Source organism: Macaca thibetana, chromosome 2 (assembly GCF_024542745.1).
Source record: "Macaca thibetana thibetana isolate TM-01 chromosome 2, ASM2454274v1, whole genome shotgun sequence".
NCBI lineage: Eukaryota > Metazoa > Chordata > Mammalia > Primates > Cercopithecidae > Macaca > Macaca thibetana.
In genome coordinates this window covers 32,604,468-32,620,406 of record NC_065579.1, presented here as the reverse complement: position 1 = coordinate 32,620,406, position 15,939 = coordinate 32,604,468, and the positions used below count along the sequence as shown (strand labels likewise).

The window sequence follows — 15,939 nt, the reverse complement described above, 5'->3', positions numbered from 1 at the left end:
GACTTCACCTGATACCACACCCTTGCCTGGCTTCTCCCATTCCCTCTACAGGCTCCTCCCGAGTGGTCCCATAATAATGTATTCACTTGCACATGGTACATGTCACCTCTGCCTCTGCCTAAGCCAGGGCTATGGAAGGGCAAGCCCTGCAAGAGACAGTGGGTGCAGGTGCTAACGGCCTATCTTGACCTTGTGCCCATTAGCTAATTTCACAGTTAGCTAGAGATGTGAAGGGCTCAGCCCCTAACCCAGACATGCCAAATGCTGGCATGTGTACTGGTTTCTACTGTTGCCTCCCACATCCATGGCACACATCACTAATCAATCATAGTCCTTGTTAGGCCTGAGCATGGACACCACAGCAGAATATCCTTTGACCATTGCCATGGAGACCACCCCAGCACTTCAGACAGCCGCTGTGCCTTGGCTATAGTTTTCATCTGTGCCCTAAAGAGTTGTAACTTTGTCTTGCAAAACTCTGTTTAAGGAATTTGTGGACAATGAAACCATTTAATAAACCATTTAACAAGAAATACAGTAATTTACATTTAGAGCCATGGATATCTTTCTTGGCCAAAGTTTTGCACCCCTGTCTATAATCAAGACCTAGAAATTCAGTGCCAGTATCCACTGACCTCAGCAAATACAATAGGCTGCTGATTTACTCCCCTTGACACTAATGAGAGCCTTGATAACATGTGTTTGGTTCACTCAGCGTCACTGTGACCTTAAGTAACCTCCATTTATTTCAGCTGAGCCAAAAAGCAAAAGCCATTTGTTTCTGTCTGCTCTGGCACTTTATTCAAATTTAATCAAATAGACAGTGAGAGTCATTCTGTGTCACTGGTTGCAGCTATGAAGGGTTTCTCTGATGGGTAGCAGAATGAGATGGTCTGGGGTTGGGGTGGGAAGTGAGAGGGGTGGATTTTGGCCAGGCTTGGCAGCCCCTGGAAGAAGTCTGAATGCCTGGCAGTAGCAGGCTCCTGCTCCTGAACAAAGAAGTTGACAGAAAGGGCGAGGTTACTACTGTCACCATCGAGACGGCAGCACCCTCACTGTCCACCTGCATTGAGATGGCAGCACCCTTGCTGTCCACCTGGGTATCAGTGGCCACTGAAGTGCACTGCTGGTCCCCCGTCCCTAGGAGCGCATGCACACACATGCATGTGGAGCACAGACGCCCATGTGACACTCACAGAACAGTGCGGACCATACCTTCCTTCCTGGTCGGCCAAGCTCCCCCTATGGACGGAGAAGACAGGTAAGGAGAGGCTGCTTTGGAAGAGATGTTCTGGAAGCAGAAGGCTTAGTAGAGTTGATGACTGGGCATGGCCATGTGGTTCAGCTGCTTGGCTGCTGCTCACGGCCCCACTGCCATGTCAGTGGGCTACGTCAAAATACACCAGTGGTATCTCATAGGTGCTGCAGCAGCTCAGCCATCATGACGCCCAGCCTCCCACACCAAGGCACATGTTTGGAAATCTCAACTAGGAAATTCTCAGTGGGACGCCCAGAAAACAGGCTGGAATTACCAAGAAAAGAAGGGTTGAAGAAAGTAGTGGTTCAGTTCATACCTTTTCTCCCTTTGGTCCTGTCTTGCCAGGAAGCCCCGGTGGACCCTAATCAATCAAGATAAAAAAGTGAAGAAAGTATATATCAGTCCGAAACTGTATGGGTGGGGAGGCTCTTGGTGCACTGGGCTCCTACAGCAGCAACCTCATTCTCTGGGAAAATGTAGGATTCCAGGGACCCATGGAGGCTCTTCCTGTGCCCTCCAGCCCAGTCCCCTCCTCTGTTCTTCCTCCTGTTTAGCTTTTTCTGAGCTGTATTTCCAGTGGCTCCATGGTTGCAATGCTCACATATCTACTCTCTGTGGTTTTAATTTTCTCCCTGTAACTCTTTGTTTGCCTAAAACATCCCAAGTGCTTGTTGAGAGCAACCAAAGTGTCTTGAATAAATCCCACTTGCTAAAAACAAGAGGCTTCATCACCTCTCATGTCTTTTCAGTTACTCTTGCCAAACTTTCCTGGGGGCCTGACAAGAGACAAGTTAAGTTTTGCACATAGCAGCAGCTGCCACCTTGGAAATTCCCATGGTCAATTTGTGGGTACTAGGTGCCAAATAATTTTTGCCTTTCTTCAGCAGGAAAAATCTTCTTTTTTAAGACACTAAGAATGTTGGCAAGTAAAGAGTGCATTTTTGTCCATTGGAGAGGAGCCGACTCCAGCTCAGGGACCCTACAACTCACTGCATCAAAGCTTTGCACATCCACAGCCAGAATGTGCCTGCAAAATGCTCAGTCAGCTATTTTCCATATTCTCCAAAACAGCAGAGAAGAAATTCATCAAAATTCCCCAGGCTCCCACAGCACCCCCAGGATCTGCAGGTGAACATGCAAAATGCAAAGCCTGTTTGAAACATGATTTCTTTTTTATTTTATTTTTTATTATACTTTAAGTTCTAGGGTACACGTGCACAATGTGCAGGTTTGTGACATATGTATACATGTGCCATGCTGGTGTGCTGCACCTATTAACCCGTCATTTACATTAGGTATATCTCCTAATGCTATCCTTCCCCCCTCCCCCAACCCCACGACAGGCCCCGGTGTGTGATGTTCCCCTTCCTGTGTCCAAGTGTTCTCATTGTTCAATTCCCACCTATGAGCTAGAACATACGGTGTTTGGTTTTCTGTCCTTGCGATAGTTTGCTCAGAATATAGGTTTCCAGCTTCATCCATGTCCCTACAAAGGACACGAACTCATCCTTTTTTATGGCTGCATAGTATTCCATGGTGTATATGTGCCACATTTTCTTAAACCAGTCTATCATTGATGGACATTTGGATTGGTTCCAAGTCTTTGCTATTATGAATAGTGCTGCAATAAACATATGTGTGCATGTGTCTTTATAGCAGCATGATTTATAGTCCTTTGGGTGTATACCCAGTAATGGGATGGCTGGGTTGAATGGTATTTCTAGTTCTAGATCCTTGAGGAATCGCCACACTGTCTTCCACAATGGTTGAACTAGTTTACAGTCTCACCAACAGTGTAAAAGTGTTCCTATTTCTCCACATCCTCTCCAGTACCTGTTGTTTCCTGACTTTTTAATGATTGCCATTCTAACTGGTGTGAGATGGTATCTCATTGTGGTTTTGATTTGCATTTGTCTGATGGCCAGTGATGAGCATTTTTTCACGTGGCTGTTGGCTGCACAAATGTCTTCTTTTGAGAAGTGTCTGTTCATATCCTTCACTACTTTTTGATGGGGTTGTTTGATTTTTTTCTTGCAAATTTGTTTAAGTTCTTTGTAGATTATGGATATTAGCCCTTTGTCTGATAGGTAGATTGTAAAATTTTCTCCCATTCTGTAGGTTGCCTGTTCACTCTGATGGTAGTTTCTTTTGCTGTGCAGAAGCTCTTTAGTTTAATTAGATCCCATTTGCCAATTTTGGCTTTTGTTGCCATTGCTTTTGGTTTTTAGACATGAAGTCCTTGCCTATGCCTATGTCCTGAATGGTATTGCCTAGGTTTTCTTCTTGAAAAGAAGGGCTTTTATGGTTTCAGGTCTAACATTTAAGTCTTTAATCTATCTTGAATTAATTTTTGTATAAGGTGTAAGGAAGTGATCGTTTCAGCTTTCTACATACGGCTAGCCAGTTTTCCCAGCACCATTTATTAAATAGGGAATCCTTTCCCCATTTCTTGTTTTTGTCAGGTTTGTCAAAGATGAGATGGTTGTAGATGTGTGGTATTATTTTTGAGGGCTCTGTTCTTTTCCATTGGTCTATATATCTGTTTTGGTACCACACCATGCTGTTTTGGTTACTGCAGCCTTGTAGTATAGTTTGAAGTCAGGTAGTGCGATGCCTCCAGCTTTGTTCTTTTGGCTTAGGATTGTCTTGGCAATGTGGGCTCTTTTTTGGTTCCATATGAACTTTAAAGTAGTTTTTTCCAATTCTGTGAAGAAAGTCATTGGTAGCTTGATGGGGATGGCATTGAATCTATAAATCACCTTGGGCAGTATGACCATTTTCATGATATTGATTCTTCCTATCCATGAGCATGGAATGTTCTTCAATTTGTTTGTGACCTCTTTTATTTCGTTGAGCAGTGGTTTGTAGTTCTCCTTGAAGAGGTCCTTCACATCCCTTGTAAGGTGGATTCCTAGGTATTTTATTCTCTTTGAAGCAATTGTGAATGGGAGTTTACTCATAATTTGGCTCTCTGTTTGTCTGTTATTGGTGTATAGGAATGCTTGTAATTTTTGCACATTGATTTTGTATCCTGAGACGTTGCTGAAGTCGCTTACCAGCTTAAGGAGATTTTGGGCTGAGATGATGGGGTTTTCTAAATATAAAATAATGTCATCTGCAAACAGGGACAATTTGACTTCCTGTCTTCCTAATTGAATGCCCTTTATTTCTTTCTCCTGCCTGATTGCCCTGGCCAGAACTTCCAACACTATGTTGAATAGGAGTAGTGAGAGAGGGCATCCCTGTCTTGCACCAGTTTTCAAAGGGAATGCTTCCAGTTTTGGCCCATTCAGTATGATATTGGCTGTGAGTTTGTCATTAATAGTTCTTATTATTTTGAGATACATCCCCTCAATACCTAGTTTACTGAGAGTTTTTAGCATGAAGGGCTGTTAAATTTTGTCAAAGGATTTTTCTGCATCTATTGAGATAATCATGTGGTTTTTGTCTTTGGTTCTGTTTATACGACGGATTATGATTATTGATTTGCATATGTTGAACCAGCATTGCATCCCAGGGATGAAGCCCACGTGACCATGGTAGATAAGCTTTTCGATGTGCTGCTGGATTCGGTTTGCCAGTATTTTATTGAGGATTTTTGCATCGATGTTCATCAGGGATATTGGTCTAAAATTCTCTTTTTTTGTTGTGTCTCTGCCAGGCTTTGGTATCAGGATGATGTTGGCCTCATAAAATGAGTTAGGGAGGATTCCCTCTTTTTCTATTGATTGGAATAGTTTCAGAAGAAATGGTACCAGGTCCTCTTTGTAACTCTGGTAGAATTTGGCTATGAATCCGTCTGGTCCTGGACTTTTTTTGGTTGGTAGGCTATTAATTATTGCCTCAATTTCAGAGCCTGTTATTGTTCTCTTCAGGGATTCAACTTCTTCCTGGTTTAGTCTTGGGAGGGTGTATGTGTCCAGGAATTTATCCATTTCTTCTAGATTTTCTAGTTTATTTGCATAGAGGTGTTTATAGTATTCTCTAATGGTAGTTTGTATTTTTGTGGGATTGGTGGTGATATCCCCTTTATCGTTCTTTATTGCATCTATTTGATTCTTCTCTCTATTCTTCTTTATTAGTCTTGCTAGTGCTCTATCAATTTTGTTGATCTTTTCAAAAAACCAGCTCCTGATTCGCTGATTTTTTGAAGGTTGTTTTTTTGTGTCTCTATCTCCTTCAGTTCTGCTCTGATCTTAGTTATTTCTTGCCTTCTGCTAGCTTTTGAATGTGTTTGCTCTTGCTCCTCTACTTTCATGATGTTAGGGCGTCAGTTTTAGATCTTTCCTGCTTTCTCTTGTGGGCATTTAGTGCTATAAATTTCCCTCTACACACTGCTTTAAATGTGTCCCAGAGATTCTGGTATGTTGTGTGTTTGTTCTCATTGGTTTCAAAGAACATCATTATTTCTGCCTTCATTTCATTATGTACCCAGTAGTCATTCAGGAGCAGGTTGTTCAGTTGCCATGCAGTTGAGTGGTTTTGATTGAGTTTCTTAATCCTGAGTTCTAGTTTGATTGTACTGTGGTCTCAGAGACAGTTTGTTATAATTTCTGTTCTTTTACATTTGCTGAGGAGTGCTTTACTTCAAACTATGTGGTCAATTTTGGAATAAGTGCAATGTGGAGCTGAGAATGTATATTCTGTTGATTTGGGGTGGAGAGTTCTGTAGATGTCTATTAAGTCTGCTTGGTGCAGAGCTGAGTTCAATTCCTGGATATTCTTGTTAACTTTCTGTCTCGTTGATCTGTCTAATGTTGACAGTGTGGTGTTAAAGTCTTCTGTTATTATTGTGTGGGAGTCTAAGTCTCTTTGTAGGTCTCTAAGGACTTACTTTATGAATCTGGGTGCTCCTGTATTGGGTGCATATATATTTAGGATAGTTAGCTCTTCTTGTTGAATTGATCCCTTTACCATTATGTAACGGCCTTCTTTGTCTGTTTTGATATTTGTTGGTTTAAAGTCTGTTTTATCAGAGACTAGGATTGCAATCCCTGCTTTTTTTTTGGTTTGTTTTCCATTTGCTTGGTAGATCTTCCTCCATCCCTTTATTTTGAGCCTATGTGTGTCTCTGCATGTGAGATGGGTCTCCTGAATACAGCAAACTGATGGGTCTTGACTCTTTATCCAATTTGCCAGTCTGTGTTTTTTAATTGGAGCATTTAGCCCATTTACATTTAAGGTTAATATTGTTATTAACCTTAATATTAATATTAATATGTGTGAATTTGATCCTCTCATTATGATGTTAGCTGGTTATTTTGCTCATTAGTTGATGCGGTTTATTCATAGTGTTGATGGTCTTTACAGTTTGGTATGATTTTGTGGTGGCTGATACCAGTTGTTCCTTTCCATGTTTAGTGCTTCCTTCAGGAGCTCTTGTAAGGCAGGCCTGGTGGTGACAAAATCTCTCAGCATTTGTTTGTCTGTAAAGGATTTTATTTCTCCTTCACTGATGAAGCTTAGTTTGGCTGGATATGAAATTCTGGGTTGAAAATTCTTTTCTTTAAGATTGTTGAATATTGGCTCCCACTCTCTTCTGGCTTGTAGAGTTTCTGCCAAGAGATCTGCTGTTAGTCTGATGGGCTTTCCTTTGTGGGTAACCTGACCTTTCTCTCTGGCTGCCCTTAACATTTTTTTCTTGATTTCAACTTTGGTGAATCTGACAATTAAGTGTCTTGGAGTTGCTCTTCTCAAGGAGCATCTTTGTGGCATTCTCTGTATTTCCTGAATTTGAATGTTGGCCTGCCTTGCTAGGATGGGGAAGTTCTCCTGGATAATATCCTGAAGTGTATTTTCCAACTTGATTCCATTCTCCCTGTCACTTTCAGGTACACCAATCAGACATAGATTTGGTCTTTTCACATAGTCCCATATTTCTTGGAGGCTTTGTTCATTTCTTTTTACTCTTTTTCTCTAAACTTCTCTTCTCGCTTCATTTCATTCATTTGACTTCAATCACTGATACCCTTTCTTCCACTTGATTGAATTGGCTACTGAAGCTTGTGCATGCGTCATGTAGTTCTCGAGTCATGGTTTTCAGCTCCATCAGGTCATTTAAGGTCTTCTCTATGCTGTTTATTCTAGTTAGCCATTCATCTAATCTTTTTTCAAGGTTTTTAGCATCTTTGCGATGGGTTTGAACATCCTCCTTTAGCTCAGAGTAGTTTATTATTACCAATAGTCTGAAGCCTTCTTCTCTCAACTCGTCAAAGTCATTCTCCGTCAGGCTTTGTCCCATTGCTAGCGAGGAACTGCATTCCTTTGGAGGAGAAGAGGTGCTCTGATTTTTAGAATGTTCAGCTTTTCTGCTCTGGTTTCTCCCCATCTTTGTGGTTTTATCTACCTTTGGTCTTTGATGACGGTGATGTACAGATGGGATTTTGGTGTGGATGTCCTTTCTGTTTGTTAGTTTTCCTTCTAACAGTCAGGACCCTCAGCTGCAGGTCTGTTGGAGTTTGCTGGAGGTCCACTCCAGATCCTGTTTGCCTGGGTATCACCAGCAGAGGCTGCAAAACAGCAGAATGGCAAATGTTGCTGCCTGATCCTTCCTCTGGAAGCTTCATTTCAGAGGGGCACCCAGCTGTATGAGGTGTCAGTCAGCCCCTACTGGGAGGTGTCTCCCAGTTAGGCTACTTGGAGGTCAGGGACCCACTCGAGGAGGTAGTCTGTCCGTTCTCAGATCTCAAACTCCATGCTGGGAGAACCACTACTCTCTTCAAAACTCAGTTGGAAATGCAGAAATCACCCATCTTCTGCATCACTCATGCTGGGAGCTGTAGACTGGAGCTGTTCCTATTTAGCCATCTTGGAACCTCCCTCCCTGAAATATGATTTCTATAAAACTTGTCCAAATAACAACAGCTCCCCTCAGCCAGTGGTTCCCAAGTCTATCAGCATATTACAATTCTCTGGAGATGTTTGAAAAATCCCAAAGCCCAGGCCCCAACCCAGCCCAATTAAATAACAACCTCAGGCTGGGTGGGGTGGCTTATGCCTATAATCTCAGCACTGTGGGAGGCCAATGTGGGAGGATTGCTTGAGCCCAGGAGTTTGAGACCAACCTGGTCAATGTGGTGAGACCCTGTCTCTACAAAATATTAAGAAATTAGCCAGGCATGATGGCATGTGCACCTGTGGTCCCACCTCCTGTGGGAGGCTGATATAGGAGGCTCACTTAAGCCTGGGAAGTGGAGGCTGCAGTTAGCTGCGATCAAGTCACTGCACTCTAACCTAGGTGGCACAGTGAGACCCTCTCTCTAATAATAATAATGATAATAATAATAAATACCAATCTCAGGGGAGGAGGAACAAGCATTGGTAATTTTTGAAGCTCCCCCAGGGAATTGTAATGTGTAGATAAGTTTGAGAACCACTATCTTTGATTTCTTCACCTTCTATTTTTGGATAGGGAAGAGGGGGGTTTTCATTCCATTCTCTTGATTCTTCCAAACCTTAGTCCTTTCTGTTTCTTGAAGTGGACTAGAACTATTTCACAAGGTCATTGTACACTAGCTCATTGCCTCTCCAACTTTAATGTGCAGATGACTCACTCCGTTCACTTGGTGGAGGGGCGGTATCTTGTTAGAATGCAGATTCTGATAGAATGAATTTGTCAGGGGGATGAGATTCTGCATTTCTAACCAGCTTCCTATATGATACCAATGTTGCTGGTTCACAGACCTCACTTTGAGTAGGGACAGCATCCACACTGTGTTCTAAGGACATGAAGGTGGCTACACAGGACCCTGCAGTTGGGCAACACAGCCTCCAGGTGCTTCAAAGGGGATTGCACGAGGTTACAGATGTGTGTGACCAGAGAGCCACTGTCCTGAGGTCAGCAGAAAGTCCCCCTTTTCTTTTCTATATTCCATGGGTTCTAGCATGCCTGAGACCTGTTAGAGGAGACTGGCTGAAGGTGGGAAGATAGAAATGCACCTCGAAAGATTCTCATCTTGCTTTTCTGCAGGCTTCCCAGCTTCTCTGTGTCAGCCTCTGGCCAACTCTGGGTTCAAAGTCCTGTTTTCTTTCTTGTATCCAACAAGTAATTATGGAGAACCTATCCCGACCCCGTGCACTGTTGTAGACGGGCAATATAATAGTGAGCGAGATGGACAATGTCTCTGTTCCCACAGACCAAGGCTTGACACACGTTTTCTTTAGAAGGTTACATTGTCAGTATCTTAGGCTTTGTGGGTCACATTTGGTCTCTGTCACAACTACTCAACTCTGCCTTTGTCGTGCAAAAGCAGCCACAGACAATAAAACTTCAACATTTTATTGAAACTTTGCTGCAGGATTTGATCCACAGATATAGTTTGCCAACCCCTGCCATTGACCTTACCTTTTACAGAGGGGAGACCAGGAACAGAAAAACAAATAAGAACATCATAATAGGATGATAAAATCATGCAGAGAATTAAAATAGGTCATTGTGGCAGAGAGTGATTGTGGTGGTGGGTGCGGGCAGGAGACTACTTTAGACTAAGTGGTTGAGTGGGTGGTAGAAGAAGGCACTTCTAAGGAGGTGGCATGGAAGCTGAGTACTGAGTGGCCAACAGGAGCTGGCCATGATCAAAACCAGAAAGAAGAACATTCCAAACAGCAGGGACCACAAGTGCAAAGGCCCTGTGGCTAAAGCAAGTTTGGAGTGTTTGAGAACGTGAGAGATGGTCACTGTGTCTGAGTCAAGGAGACAATGGAGGTAGGAAGTGACGTAGGAGATACAGGCTGGAGTCCCCTCCTGTGGAGCTTTGTAATCCAGGTGAGCCTTCAAGTGTCCGGAAGCCACACGAGGGTTTACCCAGGTGGGTGATGTCATTTTTATGCCCCCTGCATGGGAAGGTACCTGGGGAACTAACTGCTCCTTACGCCCTCTTTCTCCTCCCCATGGAAGGCTCAGGCCCAGCTGTCCCTCACCGATGGAGCACCCTCTTGGAGGTAGGCCACAGGGCCAGGAGTCTGTGGGGTGGGGTTTCTGGAGGGTACCCTTGTGTGTCTAGAAATCCTTTCTCCAGCATTTTGCCTATTTCTCACTCTCCCCTTTAGCTTTGGTGGGCAGGGGCGGGCTACTTGGTAGCAACACCTGGGGGCCCAGCGAGGCAGGAAACAATCTCCTCTGTGCCTCCACTTCCCTGTGCTGAACACAGGCAGCTCTGGTCCACAGGACGGGTCAATGGTTACAAAAGGGGCACCATCATCAAGTGTTTGTCTGATTGTAACTAATAAAAACCATATCCATAGAGGTAGCATCCTCATTTGATTCCCCCAAAATTCAGTACTGTAGGGACAATTATTATCCCCATTGCATAGATGAGGAAATCAAGGTCGGGAGGCCAGAATTTACCTAGCAAAGAGCCAGTGTTCTAACCATGTGGCTTTGGAGCAGGAAGTTAGCGAGAGAAGGAAAAACAGCTTTGTATCACATGAGAAGGAGCAGACACTAAGAGGCTCTGTGCAGTGGGCTTTCCTGCTCTAAACAGAAGACAGCAAGAGGGGTCCGGTAGAGTGTACCAACCTGGGGGCCGGGAGGCCCAGGGGAGCCTAGCGAGCCTTGCATGCACGGGGACTGCGAGGTCTCCAGTTCCAGGATGAGATTCTTCATGTCTGGGGAGAGAAGCTTCAGTACAAAGCAACACAGAGTTAGAGGTCAGGCGTAGGGGACAGAGGAAGGGTCACCATCCTGGACACAGACCTGCTCTGGGTTCAGGTCTCTAAGCCTGGCAGTTCCCTGACACCCCAATGACTGCCCCAAGAAGATGACATCTTGGGCTACCAGTTTCTGTTCTCTCATCTGCTCTTGAGACAAACCTGGCTTGTGTGAATTACAGACAAATTGCAGCCACTTTGGATAGAGTTAGGAAGCTCATTTCAGGGGCCTCTATCCAATGTCTAGGTTGGCATGTCCAGTGGAAACATAACTAACGTGAGCCACCAGTAAGAGCAACACTGTAATTTTAAATTGTCTAGTAGTCACATTTTTACCTTTCAAGAAGCTAAAAAGAAAAAAGTGAAATTAATTTTAATAATATACTTTATTTAACCCAACAAAACCCAAATATTATCATTTTAACATATATTCAATATTAGAAAGTGAACTAATGAAGTAGTTCACATTCTTTTTTCATACTAATTCTTTCAAAATCCAGTGTGTATTTTACACTTACAGCACATCTCAACTTGAACTAGCCACACTGCAAGTGCCAGATAGCTACATACGGCTAGTGGCTCCTGAATTGGACAGCACAGGAGAAGCAGTGTTGGGAAAGAGCTGAGAATCCCAAGTTCTCAGAATGCTCTGGCTGCTGCCTTCTAGGCCAGTTTCCCGAATCTTGTTCTTTTCCTCACCTTGTCCTTTCTTTCCAAATTCTGCTCCCTGTCACACCTCAGTGTGGCTACAGGAGAACTATTTCCTGAGTCACCTCATGGAAATGGTCTGTGTTAGACACGGACTGCAGAAGGGAATTTCATAAACACTTGGGAAGAAGAAAAACAGAAGGGGAAATTCCATATTTGAGCAGCTGATGGGAACCCAGGAAGTTATATTATAAATTCACCTCCTGGTTTTTGAGAAGATGAGAAACTTTGCCAAATCCAATTCCTGCCGAGAAGAATCTCCCTCCCTCCATCATTTATTTAAGATATTTGGAGAATGGACACACCCCAGGAACTGCAAAATGTCCATTCCAGGGCTCAACCTCTGGGTGACCGTGGAGGGTTGAGGCTCTCACAAGATTCCGGAGGCAGCTCAGGTGGAGTGGGGCAGGCAGGCGGGGCCGTGTGGTGTGCAAATGAGTAGCCTGCACTTTTTTTTTCTCTCATAAATCCCAAAGTACTCACCGGACTTCGGCCACCTCTGAAGAATGGTGGTGGGAACAGTGGTGGTGGAGGGGGTGTCAGCAGGCAGCATGCTTTGTGGCCACCACGCTTCTTCTGATCCAGGCCAGGAAGGGCTGTTCAGAGAAAACTGCTGCTCGTTAGCATGTGGTCAGTGCTGGGGCCTCTGTCACACCCACCGTGCCCAGGGAAGACCCATCCTGCCACCCCAGACTTCCAAATCCTAATTTCTAGCCTGTTGGATGTGGGTGGGCCTCCTGTCAGCTACTTGACATAGCAATTATGCCCTTGCCCTTGCCTTTGCTGGATTAAAATGGTTCATAAAGAAGCAGATAATTTGTCTGGACACTGTGACCATTATAAGGTTCATTTCTCCTTCCTCAGATACTGACTTGTTACTTTGTAGATGTAGCAGGAAATGTAAAGTTCAAACAGACTCATCATATGCCCTCAGAAGTTGAGGTGAAGAAAGTGCTTGCTAATGACTTTAATATTGTACTCAGAAGGAAATTGTTCAGACAGGGAGGCAGCCAGGGCCAGTGGCAGCATTACTTACAGGACACCCGCACCCATGATTTAAAACACATATATTCACTCTAGACTTTACAAACACATTCACGTGTCACTCATGTCACTGGAGAATTACGGTTTAATGTCTCAGTATATGGGTAGCCTAATCCACAGTGTCGGGAAATGAAGGGAGGGCCCTGAACCTTTGTAGCTTTATTTTTACAAAAAGTCTCATCCATGTTCAATGTTAGTAAATGTTCAATGTTGAAGTATGCCTTACAAAAAGTACACAGATCAATAAGTTACAGCCCAATAAATCTCCACAAGGTGGACGAATCCTAGAAACCAGGACCCAGGTCAACAAACAGCATCCCCCAGCTCCCAGAAGCTCCTTCAAGCTCCAATCTCTGCACCCCTTCCCATCCTGAATTTTAACACCAGAGATTCATTTTGACTAACCTTGCACTTTATGTAAATGGAATCATACAATATGAACTCCTGTCTTTGGTTTCTCTTTCTTAACATGTTGTCTATGGGAATCATCTAGGTTGTTGTTTATCATTGTTACTGCTGAATAGAGTCCCACTGAGCGACTATATCACAACCTGCTCATCCATTCTGCTGAACACTGCTGATGTTCATTGGGTTGATACAACTATACATCCACCAGAATGGCTAAAATGAAAAGGACAGAATATAAGAAATGTGGCAAGGATGTGGAACAACCACAACTATCACACATTAGCTGGCCAGAATGTAAACCGATGCAACCTCTTTGGAAAATTGCTTGTTATCTTCTATTAAAGCTGAACATAGACATACACTTTAGCCCAGCAATTTCACTCCTAGGTTTCTACCAATAGAAAAGTGGGTGTATCCGGAATCATGATTGCAAGTGATCTTTAAAATTTCAGGTTCTGACTCCAAGCTTGAATCTCCTCCCCAGTATCTCTGAATGATGTGCATTGGCCAGGACCATATATGTGTTCTCTGGTGTTTGCCCTGAGACAGCCCTGATTTGTGTCCCTAACTAATGAATCCAGTGGGAGTTACTGCAAATGTTTCAAGATAAACTTTTTAGTTAAGAGCCAGCTTGAATGGTTATAGTTTTATTTTTATACCAACAAGTAAAAATTTCTCTTGAAATGGCCCTGAAAAAAAAAAAGGGTGTGTTTTCGCCAAAATGTATGCACTAAAATGTTCATAGCAGCAATATCCATAATCACCCAAAGCTATGCTTTTTCAGTTCTCAGTTTTGGTGTCACGATGTACCTTTGCTTCCACCCCTTCACAATACCTCTGACCTCACAGGACACGCGCGCCAGGTTGACCACCACATGCTCTCAGCCTTGAACCCACTTTTCTGTCTTATCTCCCAGGGGCCAGCATCTGCCAACCATCTCCACTTTGTGCTCCAGGACCTGCCTCAGACACTAGACAAGGGCTGAGTGCTCCCCAGAAGTCGCCAGGTCACGCGGTGTCCACAGGAATGGTGGCTCTGTGCATACACACTTCCTAGCACCCTTGATGATGGAGCATTCCACTGGCCTGTGCCAAAGGCCCTCAGCCCTCTCAGGCCCAATATTTTATGGGAAATATTGTGTAAAGACACCTTTATTATCTGGAAATGAAATTCATAAATAATACAGCACACTGACACACGATTTAAAAAATCAATATTGTGCTCTTAATTCTACATAAAAGAAAAATATAAGAAAGTGATTTATGGGCCAGGCGTGGTGGCTCATGCCTGTAATCCCAGTACTTTGGGAGGCCGAGGCGGGCAGATCACGAGGTCAAGAGATGGAGACCATCCTGGTCAACATGGTGAAACCCCATCTCTACTAAAAATACAAAAATTAGCTGAGCATGGTGGTGTGTGCCTGTAGTCCTAGCTACTCAGGAGGCTGAGGCAGGAGAATTGCTTGAACCTGGGAGGTGGAGGTTGCAGTGAGCTGAGATTACTCCAACCTGGCAACAGAGCGAGACTCCATCTCAAAAAATAAAAGAAAAAAAGAAAGAAAGAAAGAAAAAAAAAAGTGACTTATGATATAAAAGTAAACATTTTGTTTATAAGTGGTCAGACACAATATTAGAATACATAATGCTGTAGTTTGATGCTTGCACTTATGTGAAATCACAGTGAATGCAACAGCTCAAATACAGATTATGGTATTGGCAACTCCCATGCTACAAGGAATGTGTCCACCATGTGATGTGATTTTCTGAAATAATAAATAACACTGGGTAAAATTCCCAACTAGACAAAGCACAACCATTACTCTGTAATTGTAGTCTTAGAAAACTCAATTTATATTACAACAGTGCTTTAAAAATGCTGTGTAAAAGAGAATTCAGTTATAGAATGAGGTAATTATATATAGGTATGAATGTTCCTTGGGACATTTCAAAGTCATGTAGGATGTGGGACAATTCTGTCTCACCCTTTGCAAGATAGCTCTCACTCCTGACCCAGCTCAACAAACACAGTGGTGCTACCCATCCCGGCCTTTGAAACAACTAAAAATACCTTGAAAATTTCCAAAACAGCCCCAATGAAAACTGTTGGCCTATCTAATGCTTGGTGCTTAGCTTGGTCACAAAAAGTTCCATAGAACCCAACACCCAACACCAAAGCAGCATCCATTCTAGGTCATACAAGTTAACGAGGGACTGAAGGAATTCACAAAAACAGGAACAACAGGTGGCCACCAGCTGGGATGGACCTGGCCATCTTTTGGGAAAGATGGAATTCGTGCTAATTCTGGAAGAGCAAGGAGAATTCAGACAGGAAGTCTTCCAGACCACAAAAATATCTGGGGAAGTCATGGGTACTTGAGCGAGGCCTTGAAGGGCCAGCTGGGGAGGTGGATGATGGAAGGAGGGGAGGCTCCCCGGGGAGCGGGAGGAATGGCAGGAATGGACCGTGTTCCATTCAGGGCTACTTGGATTGTGAGAAGCAGAGCTTCCCTCACGTGGGCTCTGGGGAAAAAGGAGATTTATCGTAAAGTTAACAACTGTCAGAAAGAGCTGGAGCCAGTGAGTCAATGGAGCATGACACTGTCCTGGTATTTCTCTTACCTTCCTCCATCCCCCGCCCCCCATCTCCCTTTTTATGCTTCTTTCTGCACATCTGATCCATTCCATCTTCTCTGGCGTCTTCACGCCCATCTTCCCATAACGGCTGACCCAGTCTTGCCTCACCTCTTTTACCTCCCCCATCTGTTTTGTCTGGAACATCCCCTTGTGGGTCTTAGTTCAAACATCCACCACAGGGAATCTGTTTGCCCAGCCAGGTGACAGGTCATGGGGGGAGCTGAGCAGAGCCTGCCCTG

At 43.8% G+C, this 15,939-nt stretch overlaps 1 protein-coding gene across 2 annotated transcripts in view; it reads right to left on the bottom strand.

The window, feature by feature from the left end:
• The window catches only part of COLQ (collagen like tail subunit of asymmetric acetylcholinesterase), a 71,397-nt gene that overhangs the window by 26,693 nt on the left and 28,765 nt on the right, over positions 1–15,939 (bottom strand). For both annotated transcript variants that reach the window (XM_050777605.1, XM_050777613.1), the window contains exons 2-5: positions 12,098–12,210; positions 10,776–10,877; positions 1,575–1,619; positions 1,216–1,242 (exon numbers count right to left, since the gene is read on the bottom strand). In XM_050777605.1, coding sequence (XP_050633562.1) covers positions 1,216–1,242; positions 1,575–1,619; positions 10,776–10,877; positions 12,098–12,210 — 287 coding nt within the window. The remainder of the gene's footprint in view (positions 1–1,215; positions 1,243–1,574; positions 1,620–10,775; positions 10,878–12,097; positions 12,211–15,939) is intronic.